At 38.9% G+C, this 20,193-nt stretch overlaps 1 protein-coding gene across 1 annotated transcript in view; it reads left to right on the forward strand.

Annotated features, from left to right (window-relative positions):
- The window catches only part of LOC137296582 (testin-like), a 65,132-nt gene that overhangs the window by 17,303 nt on the left and 27,636 nt on the right, over nt 1-20,193 (forward strand). The window contains exons 2-3 of the mRNA XM_067828396.1: nt 2,831-2,919; nt 4,408-4,639. Of these exons, the coding sequence (XP_067684497.1) occupies nt 2,831-2,919; nt 4,408-4,639 (321 nt within the window). The remainder of the gene's footprint in view (nt 1-2,830; nt 2,920-4,407; nt 4,640-20,193) is intronic.

The following is a 20,193-nucleotide window of genomic DNA, read 5'->3' on the forward strand; positions in this document are numbered from 1 at the left end:
CACTTTGACAATCTCCCTATTCTCACAAGGCGAGTGTACATGGATGACAACACTAGACCCCCACAGAAGTCGGGCAGTGACGGATTACTTACACCAGGAAGCAATTACAACATTAATATGTCCATCACCAAGTCCACATCTCAATACAAGTGAGGATGTTTGGGACATTTTAAGATGCTCTGTGCATCAGAGGGTCCCACCAGTACACCAGTCTACCTCGCAGACAGATACAGTGTCTGGTGCACTCTGTGTGAAAGCGTCTTCAATCGGTCATCCTGGCAAGGGGTGGATACACTGGATACTGACATTATCAGCTGTTTCAGTAAATTTCTTTCATGTCCTAGGATGGGGTATGCATTATACGAGTGTGAACTCACATACTGTCTATTTCCATACTTTTCTAGTGTACCTTTTACCTCAGTTTACACCAGTATTTGTAACAGTAAATAAACAATTGAAGTGAAACTCAGTTGGACATAAATGTCATCAGTTTCTATTCAAATGGACACTCCTTATACAATGCATTAACTGGTAGCATTGTGTTTCCATACTACCAGGTAAAATGTCATTTCTCATGAAAAAATAAGGTGTTGCAATACTTTTTTCCAGGTGTATATTTGGCACAAAGCATCACCTTGGGAAGGTGCAGGTTAAGTGATCGTGCTTTTGTTGACATTTTACTTCATCTTAAACTACAACCTTCACTTTCATTACTTTTTAAGTTTAATATGTAGCAGGGAATTATGTCACCTTAATGACAATGCTTGGGGATATTGATATTTTTTAACATTGAGGCTCATTTTAACTCTATTTGCAGCAAACATATTGTATGTATACTTTAATCAGATACCGATGGTTAATATTATATATGGAAGCCCTTGGAGCAGTAATTGTGAAGTTTTACTGTCAAACAACAACATCGGGGATGGACTTGCTATTACTGTTTGACATCACCAGTGGACCCTGAAAATGAAACAGCTAGAAAAGACCCCTCCATCCCCCACCCTCTCAGGCCCCTCTGCTATGGTATTAAACATCTTGCCTTACATGCAGCTATGTACAGTATAAACACCCTACCACATCATAACATCATTGTTGTGTGCTCCTTAGAAATGTATTATTGGACAGACTACTTCAATTCCATTTCTGATGTCCTCCACCATGATACTACTAGAGCACTGCTGAAAGTGCTCATTCATCCATTTTTTCTGATCATTGCCTTGCCCAGGAGGTCCAATACATGCTGACCAAACAAATATGGTATGGGTTCATAGGGACCTATTGCTACCTTTCGCTGTTAATGCACATTAATTAGTCATTATACGGCACGGATGAATGCCAAGTAATTCAGCTAACAACATGAAATACATACTTAACCTTGCCACTAGTTGTGGGTGGGTACTGAAGAGCATATAATCCATTCTGAGGACTTCCAAGCATGCTGGGTCTTAATCAGTTAATGAGACCTAATTCAGTGAGTCTGGTTTCCCACTTGTGTGATGGTTGTGCTAATGGGCTGTCGTATGTGCTGGTGACTTAGTCAGGTACGCAGACAGGGTGTTCCTGTGGGGATGTTGGAGGGGGCAGTGGTACACTGAGGGCAGGGTGTCCCTGTGGGGGTGTACACTGAGGTCAGAGTGATCTTTTATGAGGGGACAGTGTTCTATACTAAAGGCAGGGTGTTACTGTAACAGTGTGTATGTAGACTATGTTCAGAAAGATCTTAGATGAAGGGACAATTTTGTATACTAAAGGCAGGGTGTTACTGTGAGAGGGTGTACACTAAGGGCAGGATGATCTCCCATGAAGGGGACATTGTTGTACACTGAAGACAGGGTGTTTACTGTGAGGGGGTGTACTTAGGGCAGGGTGACCTTAGAAGGGGGGACATTGTTGTATACTGAGGGCAGGGTGTTCCTGTGACGGGAGGGGAGGTCAGAGTGATCTCAGATGAAGGTCTTTTTGTATCCTGTACCATTTTCCAAATTTCTTGTTAAAATATATTAGCCCCATCTGGGCAGCAGTTGCAGTGCAACTGCTGCCTTACATGACACTGTACCTGACATGATGTCATGGTCATGCTGCCTCACATGACACTGTACCTGACCTGATATCATGGTCAAGCTGCCTCACATGACACTGTACCTGACATGATGTCATAGTGCTGCGTGGCATGGCATTGTGCTTTACATGATGTCATGATCATGGTGTCTGGCATGACACTGCATGACATGATGTCATGGTCAGCTGTCTTACATGACACATTGCCTAACATGATGTCATGGTCATGCTGTCTGACATGGCACGGTACCTGACATGATGTCATGGTCATGCTGTCTGACATTGCGCTGTGCCTGACATGAAGTCATGGTCAGCTGCCTTACATGACACTGTGCCTAACATGATGTCATGGTCATGCTGTCTGACATGGTGCTGTGCCTGACATGATGTCATGGTCATGCTTTCTGACATGATGTCATGGTCATGCTGTCTGACATGGCGCTGTGCCTGACATGATGTCATGGTCATGCTGTCTGACATGGCGCTGTGCCTGACATGATGTCATGGTCATGCTGTCTGACATGGCGCTGTGCCTGACATGATGTCATGGTCATGCTGTCTGACATGGCGCTGTGCCTGACATGAAGTCATGGTCATGGTGCCTGGCATGATTCTGTGCATGACTGTTAGCGCAGGATTAGTGACACACTCATCCAAGAGCATGTGCAAGCTGTATCTAACATGTGTATATGATTTTCACTTTTTAACCACTTCGTGATATGGTTGTCCCCTCCATTCTTGGGTTAATAACGATTCTCTCATATTTCAGGGTACAAACAAATTCCCACGTACTCCTCGAGGTCCGCGGTGTCTCAAGTGTATTGATGGTTGTCCAGGACTAGAGGTACATTATTGGAGGTAAGACTGTATTCCCTCACCCAGCTTCCAAATCTCAAATGAGACATGATGTATGACATTTTAATTCATATTCAGAGATATAAGGCAATTATTCACACTGACTGTCTGAAAGTGCCTCATGCCACTAAAGACTGATCATTCAAGAATGAAATGGGAGTTTTATCAAATATATTCATTTTTTTTATCTAAGGAATACTTAATTCAGATATGAACTATTTTATAATGCCTGAGCAGGAAAAAGAGTGTTTTGTTTAGTTAAGGATCTAAAATACTTTATGTAGTGATATAGCAACCTAATTTAAACTTAGCTAGTCAGCAAATTATGTTATGTATTTTCTTTTCTGTAAAATGACAAGCAGGTTAATGGCTTGATGCCAGGTTCCCAGTCATTAATGGGTAAGCTTGACAGTGATGTATAACATGACTAGATGTCCTGGGGTGAAACACCTGGAACAAACATTCACAGAAAGATGATGGCATGAGTTTGACTGAAACAGTATATATTAAGTAAACCGATCTTTAAACGACATTGCTGCTTAGGATGTGGAGTAATCTCACAGATAATATTCTTAGGTTGCCAGTTTACACAACAGAATCATCCTCTTTGGTCAGAAGGTCTGGGATTCAAACTCTGTCATCTTATGGTTGTTGTTCTGACAATATCAACTGAATTTTATAATGAGCAAGTGAGGAAGTTTGGTTAGGAGCAGCTTTTACAATATGCCAGTTAAATCATGGTATGTCATCTTCCTGTTGGTACAAATAAAACTCGGAATTACGGAGTTATTTTTACACTTCTAATTTGGTCTCTCTGTGGGAAGATCCACAGAAGATCATGTCAAGCTATTCCTGACCCAACTTTGACTGCCCAGTCTAAATGAAGGATGCACAAGCTCTTGATCCAATCAGTGTCAGCTGATAAAATCATTTTGCTTCAAATCCTTATCACCTCCATTCAGGAAGTGCTGTTTTTGTGAACACAAACTCTCACAGAATACAAGTATCCATGACAGTGTACCCTTTTAGGTGTATGTGTCATAGCACTCCAAAATGTATTGTGTAGAATAAAATATCTGTAAAAACTAATGGGCAACAGAATAATCACAGTGTTGATACCTACACTGAAACGTTGTACTCTACCCATAGCTTCTTAGAATGGCATTTATTGTCAGTCTTATACTCTATAGAGTAAAAATGTTTAATATGCATAGAACTTGGTTTTCCTTCAATGGAATAATAGTTTTATGTGTTTGCATGGATTTATGTTTTTTTCCATTTTAAATTTGTAACCTATATTTGTTTTGAAGCTATGCTTGGCAAAATGCTTCATTCGCATGTACTGAGGGTTTAAAAGCCTTGACAATATTTGGCAAAATCAAAAGGTAGTCTGACAATCTTCTATGGAAGTGTCCGGCACTAATGTTTCTCAATTCTGATAAAAATCAGATGCCAAATGCCAGTTTATGATTTAGGCAATATTTCTTGCAGAAAGGTGTGTAAGAACTGCCGGTGCCCACAGGATGACCACGATGTTCCCATGGACAGGGAGCAGGACTTTCGACCAATCAGCCTGCTGTTTGACACAGTCTTCTCACCAGATGCTAAATCTGATTGGATGGATAGATTTGAAAAGTTGAATCTGCAGGACCCAAAGGTTCTGGCCCAGTTGTGTTCCCCCCAGAATGATGTTGTGATATCCAAGCTCATCAGTGAGAACCTGGTAAGTATACTGTCATATATCTTCATCTGCAGGGTCATTGGATAATTCAGACAAACTGACTGTTTTGCTTTGGCCATCTGTCATCTCTACTCCCATCCTCTGTATTGACAGGGTAGAATTTCAGTAAACCTACACTAGCACATGGATTCATTCCAGTGATTACAAATTACCTGCCCATAATTGAAAATTACTTGTCCTTGATTGCAGAAATCTTTTACATGTATTCAGCTGCTTAGGACTAGGGCCCATCATTTTTGCTGAATTCTAAATGATTTATTTATAATTGCAAGCTTGCTGTGATAATTGGGGCTATGGATGATGCTGTCTTGTTGCTTTGTGTTATGTTGCCATTCCGACATACAAATGTGTTCACTCCATTGACCACAGATGGCAGACAGTGATGAATGTGTACAGTGTTGGAAGAAAAACACATCATTTAGCTTTACTCACAACTAAACCCAAACATGCACCCAGGCATGATGTCTGTGACTTCCAAAGTCGTTATATTATCGGTAGGAAGTGTCAAGTAGACTTTGATGTGGTTGAGGCTTGCTGCTGTCAAATAACAGATGGACACATGGTTGACAAGCTGGGTGATTACAATTAAGGACCTTTGATCTTTTGTTTGAAGATGTGAGTCTATTCAGAATTGAACCAAGAATTAAACGTCCCTAAATGCTTGAAATAGGAACTTGAGACTCTTCTATTTTTCAGCTCACTTGATTTCAGTTTCAGAAAATAATTTTATCACCATTACTCTGCACCTTTGGTGCAAGCTGTAATGAAATGTGGGACATTTTTAGATAATCGTGGGGCCCAACTTGTATGTTTTTATATGCAGTAGAAGCTGTCAAAATGGGCATCTGTCCAATCCGGCAAGTTGTCTACACTGGCATATAATCTCAGTCCCATCCCTGGCTTGTACATTATCATCAGCTCCATAATCCGGCACATTGTCTAAACTGGATTATTTCTTCAGTCCCGGTGAGTGCCGCAGCTTCCACTGTATATATTTACTATAGATTCTGATAATGACAACCCTTAATTTGACCTTTGGACTTTGACCAATAGCAGGCAATTTGTTTGTAAGAAGGTTTTAATCTGATACTTTGTGTAGTGGAGCTCAGCATCTCCATTTTTCCACACCATGTTATTTTTACTTATTGACTTTTTCATTTTGATCAAATTCTCTCAAAATGTACAGTAAACAGATTTGTTTTGTGAAATCATGGACCCGATGAATCGAAAACCATACAAACTTGATACTTGATGTGTGATGCCAAAATTTGTTCACGGATCCAATTTATGATAAAGCCAATATGATCAATTTCAGTACAGGTGCAGTTAGGATTCAACATACATGTTTGAGTTTTTGCCATTACATTACCCAGTGTCTTCCCTTCTTACAACATCTACATGGAATAAAGCATAATTCACAACATCTACATGGAATAAAGCATAATTCACAACATCCACATGGAATGAAGCATAATTCACAACATCTACATGGAATAAAGCATGATTCACAACATCTACATGGAATAAAGCATGATTCACAACATCTACATGGAATGAAGCATAATTCACAACATCTACATGGAATGAAGCATGATTCACAACATCCACATGGAATAAAGCATGATTCACAACATCTACATGGAATACATCTACATGGAATAAAGCATAATTCACGACATCTACATGGAATGAAGCATGATTCACAACATCCACATGGAATGAAGCATGATTCACAACATCTACATGGAATAAAGCATGATTCACAACATCTACATGGAATAAAGCATAATTCACAACATCTACATGGAATAAAGCATTATTCACAACATCTACATGGAATGAAGCATAATTCACAGTAGTAATTTATTCTTTCCATCACAATAGAAGAACATTTCAAAGAACATATTCAAATCAAACATACGATATCCTCAGCAGGATTGTAACTGCTGGTTGCAACTACTCAGCCTGTACCACATGTTATCAAACATCCAATGGTCTTCCAAACAAAAGGCATTATTCCATATGCCATCCAACAGTGATACATTGACGCTGTTCATTTGTCATGTAACTGGTGAAATGCAGTTACACAAATACATTATTTATTAGACATGTTTGAAGCAAAACAGAAATATTTGTGTCATGTTCAGAAGTTTATGTCATGAGTATGGTTTGCAAATTAAAAACATGTACTAGAAAGCAAAGATGATTTATTTATGTATTCCCAAATGATCCATCATGGTGGATGAACACTGAAAAACATTACCAACATTACCCAAAATATGGCAGCTTTTTCTCTGTAAATCAAGTTTTTGAGACTGCTGAAGATTTATACAAGACACTTTTAGATAGGATCTATAACCTGGACAGCCGAATATTGCAAATATGACAGTCATGAACCCTTGGCATGTAGCATGTATATTATTTACATTGAAACTACAAAAACATGCCTGCTGTGCTGAATCTCGCCCACAGTCAGAATTCAGATAGGCTCATGGAGACATTTCCTCAGAGGATGTACAACTGCAAACAGGCGTGCTCATCTGCCATTTCTGTCTACTGGGGATGTTTATAGAAAGGTCCTCAGATATTTAAGACATAATATCTCACATTATCAAATTTGATCATGCCAAGCGGATTTATATGTGGGGAATGCAAATGTCAGAGGTATTCCGAGTGTTTTCATTGACTCACGTTGATGTGTCATTGGTGAAGTAGTTAGCAAAGGACACCAACACAAGTAGAAAGAGTTGACTTCATTGCTGGCCCTTTGGCCTGTAGCCAGCAGAAGTAACAATGGGTCAGCTTTTAACTTGAACTCAGTGGTGGTGGAATTTTTGTTGTCTCACAAGCAAAATATATATGATGTTCAGTGTATGAATTCTTGCACAATGAAACTATAGCGGCACTTAATTTTGCCACATGAATAGTTTGAGGGGTTGAGACAGGGGAATGGGTTAGATAAGAGTTAACTGTGAGTCAGGTAAGGAATGGTTAGGACTGGAGGTCGGAGTCGATGTGAGGCTTGATTGGAAAGGTACTGAGATGCAAACTTTGTGATGATTAAGGGTGGGCGAGTTCCACTGTCATCATCCAACACTTGGATTCCATCACAGCTAAGGGATATACTCCCCAGAGTTTGGGAGATAACTTTAGGGGAAGTACTACCGTTATTCATCAAAAGGAATAAAGCCTGCAATGTGGAGGTTTGACATGTAATTGCATATATATTTCCACAGGGTGCAATTTCAAGTTCACGAAACATCTGTTAGCAACGTTGTCTTTTTGTGCATTTCAAAAACCTGAGTGATGGTATCCATTTCAAAGTTTTCACAACTGATAGACATGGAATGATCAAAGCAAGCTATCATAATTGAATCATGTTTACTAAAACAATCAAAGAGTGAGGTGGAATTACATATACTTGTGTCAACATGACGACACCTGCCCTGTATGTGAGGTCAACTGACAACGAATTAAGGAAGAGACCATACTGGTACTTACGATAATTAAGCAATATTGTTTAGATGTTGTCATCTAATAGAAAAAACATACTGCATTTGCATGTTGTTCCTACTTGAATATTTGTCATGACTTAATCATAAATATTTTGCTTGGTATTATTATTGACGCACAATCTTTTTGCACTAAACATGCGAAAATTAAAATAACTACAATTGCAGTACTCTCAACAGTGATGTGGCTGGTTAAAATATATTGGTTTGATATAAATTATATTTTCTCCCAAACAAAGGCATTTCATAAAGTTACTGCCTGAAACTACATGCGTAGGACTGCCTGTGATATATGACCTAAGACCTTTGCGTGTTTTATGTAAAGAAAAGGTGAGAATGTTTTGCAAACATAAGGAGAAGGTCGTTGTTAGTGGTAACGGTAAATACAGCAAAAGGAGCCTGGTGTAAGTCTGTAGACCTCCCACTTTTCTTGCATAATGTGAACAGAATGTAATTGGCAGGAACAAAGAGCCTATCTGCAGCAGTATCAGTCTTGTGAGATGTGCCCGTCTGCTCCTACAGTAATGGGCTTGACCTGATGGGTAGATCTGGAAAGGATTCTTCACCGCATGACTTTTGTTTTCTCAACTTGAAAATAATATGATATTGTTGGGATGACAGGTTAAAAAGAAAAGGCAAATATGCTTGTATTATGAAATTAAGAGTAGACATTTCATGCTGCATCAGATATGTTTGTTTTATTTGTGGAATTATTTCTGTTAACATGAGTTGGAGCTGTGCATGGGGACTGTTTGTTATGATGGAGATTGGAAAGGAGGGTGTTTAGAATGTGTCTGCTGAATATGAATGTATGTATTGAGGTTTGGTGGAGATTGAAGTGCTTTTGGGTTTCTATTGGGCTTTGGTCCAGATCAGAGTGGATCAAAGTTAAAGTTGTGTTTTGGATGGAGAAAGGGATGCCTGTAGTGTGGTGTTAAGATCTGGTGGAAATAGGGTGCGTGTTTGTTTAGATTAGGGTTCAGTAAGATTGGGATGCATTTGGGTTTATATTGAGGCTAGGAGTAGACTGGGATGCATGGCGGTTTATATAGGGGTTCAGTAAGATTAGAATGCATTTTGGTTTGTATGAGGGTTTGGTGTAGATTAGGAAGCATGTTGGGTTATGTTAGGGTTTGGTGTAGACTGGGATGCATGTTCATTCATATTAGGGTTTGATGTAGACTGGGGTGCATGTTGGTTTATATTAGGGTTTGATGTAGACTGGGGTGCATGTTCATTTATATTAGGGTTTGATGTAGACTGGGGTGCATGTTGGTTTATATTAGGGTTTGATGTAGACTGGGGTGCATGTTCATTTATATTAGGGTTTGATGTAGATTGGAGTGCATGTTGGTTTATATTAGGGTTTGGTGTAGACTGGGATGCATGTTCATTTATATTAGGGTTTGGTGTAGACTGGGGTGCATGTTGGTTTATATTAGGGTTTGATGTAGACTGGGGTGCATGTTGGTTTATATTAGGGTTTGATGTAGACTGGGATGCATGTTGGTTTATATTAGGGTTTGATGTAGACTGGGATGCATGTTCATTTATATTAGGGTTTGATGTAGACTGGGGTGCATGTTCATTTATATTAGGGTTTGATGTAGACTGGGATGCATGTTGGTTTATATTAGGGTTTGATGTAGACTGGGGTGCATGTTCATTTATAATAGGGTTTGATGTAGACTGGGGTGCATGTTGGTTTATATTAGGGTTTGATGTAGACTGGAGTGCATGTTGGTTTATATTAGGGTTTGGTGAGACTGGGATGCATGTTGATTTATATTATGGTTTGATGTAGACTGGGGTGCATGTTCATTTATATTAGGGTTTGATGTAGACTGGGGTGCATGTTGTGGGGTGCATGTTGGTTTATATTAGGGTTTGATGTAGACTGGGGTGCATGTTCATTTATATTAGGGTTTGATGTAGACTGGGGTGCATGTTGGTTTATATTAGGGTTTGATGTAGACTGGGATGCATGTTCATTTATATTAGGGTTTGATGTAGACTGGGGTGCATGTTGGTTTATATTAGGGTTTGATGTAGACTGGGGTGCATGTTGGTTTATATTAGGGTTTGATGTAGACTGGGGTGCATGTTGGTTTATATTAGGGTTTGATGTAGACTGGGATGCATGTTCATTTATATTAGGGTTTGGTGTAGACTGGGATGCATGTTGGTTTATATTAGGGTTTGATGTAGACTGGGATGCATGTTCATTTATATTAGGGTTTGATGTAGACTGGGGTGCATGTTGGTTTATATTAGGGTTTGATGTAGACTGGGGTGCATGTTGGTTTATATTAGGGTTTGATGTAGACTGGGGTGCATGTTGGTTTATATTAGGGTTTGGTGTAGACTGGGGTGCATGTTGGTTTATATTAGGGTTTGATGTAGACTGGGGTGCATGTTGGTTTATATTGGGGCTTTGTAAGGTCAGAGTGAAGGTTTTGTTGAGATGGCAGTGGGTTAAGATTGGGGTATGACTGTGATCTGGGTCAATGTTTCCTATACACAAATGACACAAAGGTTCAATGCTGCTGTAATGGAAGCATTCCCTAATGATATATTCAGATATCGTTTTGAAGTCTCCCACTGTGATGTGTGATAGACGACTCCTGGTTCCAATGTACTGAATCTGTCTGGTATACAACATGCATCAATGTAACACTGTTAGCTCCAAACTCACTGTCATGCACTGGCTGTACATGTCCACTGTTAGCTCCAAACTCACTGGCATGCACTGGCTGTACATGTCCACTGTTAGCTCCAAACTCACTGTCATGCACTGGCTGTACATGTCCACTGTTAGCTCCAAACTCACTGTCATGCACTGGCTGTACATGTCCACTGTTAGCTCCAAACTCACTGGCATGCACTGGCTGTACATGTCCACTGTTAGCTCCAAACTCACTGTCATGCACTGGCTGTACATGTCCACTGTTAGCTCCAAACTCACTGGCATGCACTGGCTGTACATGTCCACTGTTAGCTCCAAACTCACTGTCATGCACTGGCTGTACATGTCCACTGTTAGCTCCAAACTCACTGGCATGCACTGGCTGTACATGTCCACTGTTAGCTCCAAACTCACTGTCATGCACTGGCTGTACATGTCCACTGTTAGCTCCAAACTCACTGGCATGCACTGGCTGTACATGTCCACTGTTAGCTCCAAACTCACTGTCATGCACTGGCTGTGCATGTCCACTGTTAGCTCTAAACTCACTGTCATGCACTGGCTGTACATGTCACAGTGGATTTCCTGACTTGTGTGGGGATCAGACTGAGACAGTAGGGGGTGGGGTGGGGTGGTGCAGAAGGGGGAGCAAATAGGGGAGGGGGACTGTACAGACATTATGAGGCTATCGCTGGCAGGTAATTTGGATGAGGAAGAAATGGGTGTACCAGTCAGACAAGAGTGAGGCAGGAGTGAATATTTTTCCGCTGGGGTGAGATGAGAGCAGGGAGATATTATCTCAGAAGAGAAGGAAGGCGACCTCAGGTGTCAAATATATACAGTTAATCACCAATGTTTTCTTTCAATTGAAAAACAGCTTCTTTGATTTAAAAACTTTCCCCCAGATGTACATTTCTGTCAAACTGGCAGGCGAACCAGGTCAGACAAGATATTACCTATGACAGTTATTGGAAATTGAAAAATTGTAAAAAATTTGAAGACATTGAAATCTGCAGAGTTTGTCAAGCAGACTGATTGTAGAGAGATAATGGTGTTGCAGATGTTATTAAGGAAGCAAATAACGAGGATGTCAGATACAAGGGGTTAAAGGTTGTACAGTAAGGATGAATGTGTATTGAAGGATGGCCCTGGGAGATAACTAGAGTTAAAGTTGCCCAGCAGAATGGGAATACTTGAAAGGATGATGCCACAAGATTCAAGGGGTTAATGATCTTATCTAAGGTAGAGGTGTTCGTTAATGATTATACAGGGAAAATGTGGAGAAACAGATTTATAAGAAGAGCGATGTGTATGTTGGGTGTGTTGACTGTGGAGTGGTAGAGAGAAAAGTCATATGTAGTCAGAATGGGCATGTTGGGATGTAGATGAACATGTGGTGGGTGGGGCTGTTATGGTGTCATGGTAGAGATGTGTGGGAGTGTGGACATGTGGTGTAGTGGTGGTCATTTTGAATGGTGTGGTATGTGGCGTGGAGATGTTAAGTTGGAGTCAATTTCTGATATTCCTGAAAAAGCAGGAATTTTTAAAAAGGTTTTAATAAATCAGGTTGTGAAATCATATTTTCAGGAGAAAACGGATAAACATGCAATAAGCAATAATGGAACCAAATTTGCTTAACCCTGTTGCTGTAGTTGGTGAACTAGTCACTTGATACATTCAGGTGCTTTTAATAATGTTACGTTTGAGGGAGGTGCTTAGCTTGTGTACTTGTAATAACTAGATGGGTCCTGGTCATCATTTTTAGCTAAATATTTCCCTTCTAACAAAAAAAGCAAAAGTAAAAGATCACATACATGCTGGTATAGTAATGTTGGAGATAATTGGTCCTTGGAGATAACAGATCACTTGCCATTACATAGCAAATTGTCATGTTTTTGAACTGTGGCCTGTTTTCTTAACATTGTACCAAGGGTTAAAGGGTTAACTCAGCCTCATGTATGATTAAAGAACAAAGACTCCTGGAGACATGGGGGTGTTAAAAGGGGATCTATGTAATGTAAGGACAAGCAACTATGGGGGTGTGGAGATAATAGGATCAAGAAGGGGAAACCAATTATAGACAACTTACAGAAGCAATTTGTTTAAATAATTAGGTTACAGTTATGGTGTAACACATGCTTTTATGAGTGGAAATGAAATGAAATGCTCTTGCAGAGATTATGATAGTTTAGTGATGAAGTTTGAAAGTTTTAAAAGTTTTCATGATTTTTTCGGTATGTTTCAGGAGAAATGTCTTTTGAAAACTGTATTATAAAACAGTGTAGTTATCACCCTTTAAAGATTCAATGGACATTACCAAAATCACTTTTCTAAAAGCTTAAAAGATTAGTTTCCTGATAAGGTGGAATGATAAGTTTTTCATGTAATTGATGTCTGTAATGATGTGCTTCAAGTCTTTGAAAGCATACAACTGGCCAGAGTTTATGGTAGAGATTTCAGTCTTCATTCTCACTGTCATAATCACGGATGGGTAATGGTTTTGTGAAACTGAAATAACTCAGAAATCATTTTAGTGTTTTGGTAGTTTTTTTTCAATTAAAATTGGGTCGTCAAATTATCACAACAGTCTGTATCTTTATGATAGGTAAGCATTTTCTCATCATGATTATCATTATGATGATTCAACAAAACTATATGATGTATGTGTAGTCACCATTACTGTGCTCATTCATTGTTGAATATACTTGCATCCTCTCTATTATTTTTTGCAAAACAGGATGATGACCCATTCAGTTCTTTCCACACTGATCTCTCACATGGCCCTGACCTAAGGGAGATAACTCTTATGAGCTCTTGAACACTGTCATGGTATAAGTCTATCTAATTGTTACCTACCATGTTTTATGTCATTATGCTTTACAATTCGATTATTATACACTATTGCAGTTGAGACCAACATTCTAAATGTGAAAGTTAAACCGACAAAACTGACCCAAAGATTTCACATCACAGTATCAACTTGTGTTGGGAATTGGTCGAAATCTCATAAACTGATGATTGGTTCAATACAAGCGATCAGTCATTGGAAATAATTGGTTAGGTTCATTTATCAAATTTTCCTCTTATGTTTGTTAAATGAAGAAAAGAAATGAAGAAAAAACATTTAGTTCTTTTGGAATTTTTTGGCAAATTGCACAAAATTCCTTTGCAAATTTCATGTCTTTAAAGGATGACTAGCATGGTAGGGTATATTCCTGGAGTGGGCCACTACCCTATTACATAATCAAAAAATGAGCGGCCCACTCAGTCACTGGCAAGAGTAAGGGTGGCCCACTCAGTCACTAATGAGTCACCTCGTTATCCCGTAGACGCTTCTGTATTGACTGTAGCTGGGAGTAAGTGAGAGTAACTAATGAGATTAAGACTCGAAAAGAACTTTTACTGCCTATGAAATGTAAACTTCATGATGATGACAAAACCAACCATGTGAAAAATATTGTTAATGCAAACAAGTGTTCCAAAGTTTCCAAAATGGCTCGTGTTCAGTTGAGACGTTGAGAGAACATAATCAATCATTTAGTCAGTGTTACCAATCTTTGATTATTTCAATAAATCGGACCACCATTAGTACTGATAAGATTTCCATCATCTATGTATAGGGTACATTTCCTGATATGACACATCAGTGGCAAAACAGGCGTCCAGTGCTATATCCTTATTCTGACTTGTGCCATATGGTCTTGTGTTGTGTCAGATGAGCTTCTGTATGTGTTTATGAAAGGAGTGATTGGGAGAGGATACAATCACCTTTATGCAAAGACACATATTCACTACTGAATCATAAATCTTAACCACATGCTCATGACATCGTCAATATTGTACAATGGCCTCCGTTCTTGTCACACATTTTTTGTGGATGTTGAAACAGTTTTGCTCTCCATTTGATAATGTATTTCATCCAAATGGGTGTTTCATCTGATCATTCCACCCATCCCTAAACAATGTATTCTGTTCAAGCTTGCAGTGTTTAAATACCAAATTTGACACGAATATACAAAGATAAAACCTGAAGAAAATACTTCCCAGTACAAACATTCTGCACAATGCGTTTTTCTCCAACAGCCATATCCCCAGCAGTCCACATTCGGAGGAAGTATCAATGTTCCGAAAGATTCACTCCATGAGAGTGTCTGACCTCATCTCATACCTCCCAGGGTGAGAAAGCATTCAATATGTCTGAAATTTTATATTTCTACCACACCAGACACAATGTACATAGCTGAAGACTTCACAGATTCCTACATCTAGATTTATCTCAAATCAAGTTTCTTGGCCAACAAGAAAAACAATATTTGTGATTATGTACACAGGCTTGAGGAAATGCAATGCTTGCAATATTTCTCCCAATGTTTCTGAAAACAGCCTTCCTTTCCATTTTCCAGTGGCATTTGTGTTTGGAAGAAACACTACCTGGTCTTTGTTTGTTTGCAATCTTGGAAAACCAGACAATGATCTACTGTGTGGATTTGTTCCCAGGAGGAGAATACAGACACAAAATCACCGTCCTTGAAATTTCAGAATGTTTTCACCAGTTTCTAAGAATTGATGAGGAATGGATGTACAAATTGTGTGAGTCTGTTTCTGTGTTAAAGAAGGTAGCAATCAAGCAAATATTTAGTTGTGTACTGATAACAACATTGCTGGTAATGAGTCTTAATCTGATGCCATGAACTGCTGGAAGATTGCTGATCTGGCAGTCAAATGCAGTCATTAAACAACAGTATCTATCATTATGGTAAAAAATGGAATTGTCAGAAGGTGATAATATATGGATGTTTAGAGAAAGTCACAGCTTTGCTAACTCTGTAGTTCATGTAAGCTTGACTCATGAGTTACCTGAAAAAAACATGTTAACAAGAAACCATTCAGCATTGGTGGACTGTGAGTAGCGTAGTTTGTCAGGATGGAACTCAACTTGTTGCAGTTCATGAGCACTGATCAATGATGCCACAAGTATCTAGTCACTGTCATCACAAACATTGTGTTATTTTGGACACAGGTATCAGGTCATTAAAGATACAGGTAACAGGTCATCGAAGATACAGGTATCAGGTCATTGAGGATACAGGTATCAGGGCATTGGGGATACAGTTATCGGGATAATTGAGGATACAGGTATCAGGTCATTGGGGATACAGGCATCAGGTCATTGAGGATACAGGTATCATGTCATTGAGGATACTGGTATCAGGGAATTGGGGATATAGGTGTTGGGATAATTGAGGATACAGGTATGATTTCATTGGGGATACGGGTATCAGGATGATTGAGGATACAGGTATCAGGTCATTGAGGTTACAGGTATCAGGCCATGCAGTATACAGGTATCAGGTCATTGCATTGAGGATACATGTATCAGGTCATTGACCTGTTGTATTCCTTCTAGCACTAGGTAAGTTTTTCCACCACTTGTCTCCAGAAATAAAGATTTTTAATTGATCCAGTAATGTGTAAACCAGATTGTTTCTATCCCACACTTGTACCAATCACTTATTTACCACAGTAGAGGACATCAGAAATGGATGTCACACACTGAAGCCATGTGGAGACTCAAACATGGTGTCCTCAGTATAGTAAACAAACACTTTGATGACAAGAACACCCCACAGCCCCTCTAAGCTGTGACTTGTGCTGACGTCTTTCTATAGCCTGGCAGTATAGATTGTTGTTCACACAACTGTCCACTAGTCTCTCACATCACCATATTACCATAGCACTTTGACTTCAAGGTGTTGAGCAAATGCTTTAACCACTGGGCTACCATATCCCGCCTCCAGAAATCTCTTACATTGTAGTTCCTGTATGTTTCTGAAGGCATTTCCAACCTTTCATTCTACATTAAATATTATGTAATTAGTCACTTGACCCGTGAAGATCTGGGGTAGAATAGACCTTCAGCAACCTATGCTTGTCATAAAAGATGACTATGCTTGTAAGAGGCAACTAGTGGGATTGCGTAGTCAGACTTGCTGACTTGGTTGACACTTGTCATTCCCAATTGCGCAGATCAATGCTCATGTTGTTGATCGCTGGATTGGTCCAGACTCAATTATTTACAGACTGCCGCCATATAGCTGGAATATTGCTGAGTGTGGCATAAAACTAAACTCAATCACTCACTCAAATAGTCACATAAATTATGTTAGCCAGACAAGCTAATAAAGATGAAAGTGATGATTCAGCAATATCATCTATGTATATCTTGCTTATGCTTCTGAAACAGGATGTGTCCAAAATAATTCTTTGTGAAGAATTTTGATATCCCGCTATCTCAAACCAACACCATTTATCTGTGATAGGATGCATATTTTTATAAAGTGTATCATACAGGTAGACATTTGACTTACATCACGGGTCTGAGATGATTCAACATAGCTCTCAAATCTCAGGGTTTGATTGCACTTGTTGCCATCATTCACACATACAGTGGACGAGGGATGCAGCTGATACAAACAGTGACTGTGACAACTCCAGTTTCTGTTTTACTTCACTGAGCACTTAGAAAAGTGTAAGGGTTCTGTCTATGTAACAGCTGTGACAGCTGTGTTATACGTTTTTAAAGGTGCATTGGTTTTATTAGGTTACTTATGGAGTTTAAAGGTGCATCGATTTTATCAGTTATTCATAGAGTTTAAAGGTGCTCAGGTTTTTTCAGTATATTCATGGAGTTTAAAGGTGCATTGGTTTTATCATTTTATTCATGGAGTTTAAAGGTGCACAGTTTTTATCAGTTTATTTGTGGAATTTAAAGGTACACAGGTTTTATCCATCTGTTCGTGGTGTTTAAAGGTACACAGGTTTTATCAGTTTATTCGTGGAGTTTGAAGGTACACAGGATTTAGCAAGTCACTCATGGAGTGACTGTTCTGTTGGGTAGTCTAGTGGTTGATGTGTTGACCCATTATGTCGAAGATACTAGTCTGATTCCACACGTGGGTACGATATGTGAAGCTCATTTCTGGTGTACTTAGTACTTAGATCTGTAGTCACATCTGCAGTTTTTCAGCCAAGTCATGGGTCCTTGTAAAAGTCAAACAGGGCAAAGTGATAGATTTACTCATCTCAACAAATAGATTTATAAAAACAATTCCTCAAAGCCAGTTATTTCAGGTACAAAACATGATAATCAGATTGGCAGTGGTCAGCCTTGCCGTTGCTTGCCACAGCAAAGACCTGGGTTCAATTTCTCACATGGGTACAATGTGTGAAGCCAATTTCTGGTGTCCTCTACCATGATATTGTTGGAATATTGCTAAAAACCATATAAAACCCTGCTCACTCACTCATTCACTCACTCACTCATTCATTCACTCACTCACTCACTCACTCACTCACTCACTCACTCACTCACTCACTCAACAAGACCTAAACTTGCTTGGGTGACTTGCACACTTCTACTTTGCATATTTCTGTACATATGCATAATACTGCAAACAAATCCATTGAACATCCCTTATGATAAATGATATATATCATGGTGTGGTGTCAGGGATTTTATCAACAATGTTCAGTCTTCAGGGTACCAACTGTTCAACATCCTTGTACTTACCTGTTAAATTAAACATGGATATCCTATAGCTAGTGATCTGTGGTCTAGATAAACTGAATGTAGATATGAACATCGTGATAATGAAAGAAATTTCATCTGAATGTGTTTATATCTTGTATAAATTTGAAACAAGTGATAATATACAGTCCCCATTCAGTGATGATGAAGTTAGCCTGCTATCTCTTGTTTGAGCCTGCACCAGAGCAGAGCAGTGAATGATGATGATGATGATGATGATGATGATGATGATGATTTTGAGGGGACAATGAGAAATCACACCCTGTATATAGAGTGGTATCCAGGAGTATTCTATATCAGGACTTATTGAACACAATCATTTGTCTTTCATAATCAGCAATCAGTGTGTCAGAAAAGAAACACCCCCTCGGAACATTTTCTAAGAGGCTTGTGCACGCATTAAATGAAAGCATGCATTCACGTTAGTTGTCCAAGCTTTTAGCACCAACTGCAAACAAGGAGGATTAGCTCACACGTCTCTTGTAAGAAAATTTAATTTAGATGGTCTGCTGATTTCTAAAACAGATTGTCTGAGAACTCTTGGTGTAAGCTTACATGAGAGGTGAGATTTCACACACAGTCTGGGGAATAATTGGTCTTCTTTGGTCCCCATTGGGAAACACTGAGGGTTTGTAAACAATGAGTAACAGTTAAGCTTTTTGCTGAATTAAGTAACATTTTTTTATCCATGCATGGTGTCTGATTTCAAACGAGGATGGTTGCTGACGTGTGTGGGTGTGATATATCAAATGATTTTATAACCCAACAGTTTCTTCATTGATATATTTTTTCATTTGTAAATGTTTAGCAGAATCTTATCTCAAAACAAGTTTCTGAACAACTTCATTTTTGTGTTAATGTTTAAATTTTCTGTTAGTTGTAAATCAGTTGCTAATGAATTAAACACATGATTATGTTTTTGAATGATTGTTAACAGAATGGCTGGTCTCAAAATATTCAAATGTTCAATGTTACAACATTCTTTTCTGATAAGACACAAAGCTAACAGACAAACAGTCTGGGACTGTGCCAAGAAATAATTGTTTACATGTCTTTGCCATACATACTGGTATTGTGACCACAAAATGGACGTCAGCTGGACAACTGGTAGTCTAGACTGCATACTTTGTGTACCCCTCTGACAAGTGTAAATTGGCACGGCCCCAATGGCCGAAAGATGTGATTACACAATGCCATTTAGAAAGTGGTAGATGAATTAGGTATACATACATGTCTACAGCACAACTTTTTGTACTCATAAAAACATTTTTTTACACCTCACACAATTTCCATTAAATAAAATTCATGTGGTGATGTACCTCTTTACAATTCAATGGCACAATTACTTTTCTCATTAAAGCTCTAAGTTTAGAAAAAGAAGATTTAAGCAATTTCCGTTTGAAAATAACTTCCTCTAATGAACCATAACAAGAGTTACCCACCCTTACTCATGGCAACTGATAAACAGATTGAGATTGAGCAGTCTTAACACCTCCCAGAATGTTCACTCTGTTTCTGTAGATAGAGATACTTCAGGTTAAATACATTTCAGGTCTTCTTATCAAGAGCTGAAAGAGGTTATTTTGGCTTAGATGCTCATTAAGACACTTAAAGCGTGAAGTCACATATACATGGAAGTGATGAAATATAACTTTTTTCAGAATGTTTCTAAAGTTGCAGCCATATTTGAAGTTTATGAGAATGCATAAAAGTTTAAATTGGCTAGATAAAAATAACAATTTATCAAACT

Source organism: Haliotis asinina, chromosome 9 (assembly GCF_037392515.1).
Source record: "Haliotis asinina isolate JCU_RB_2024 chromosome 9, JCU_Hal_asi_v2, whole genome shotgun sequence".
NCBI classification, from domain to species: domain Eukaryota; kingdom Metazoa; phylum Mollusca; class Gastropoda; order Lepetellida; family Haliotidae; genus Haliotis; species Haliotis asinina.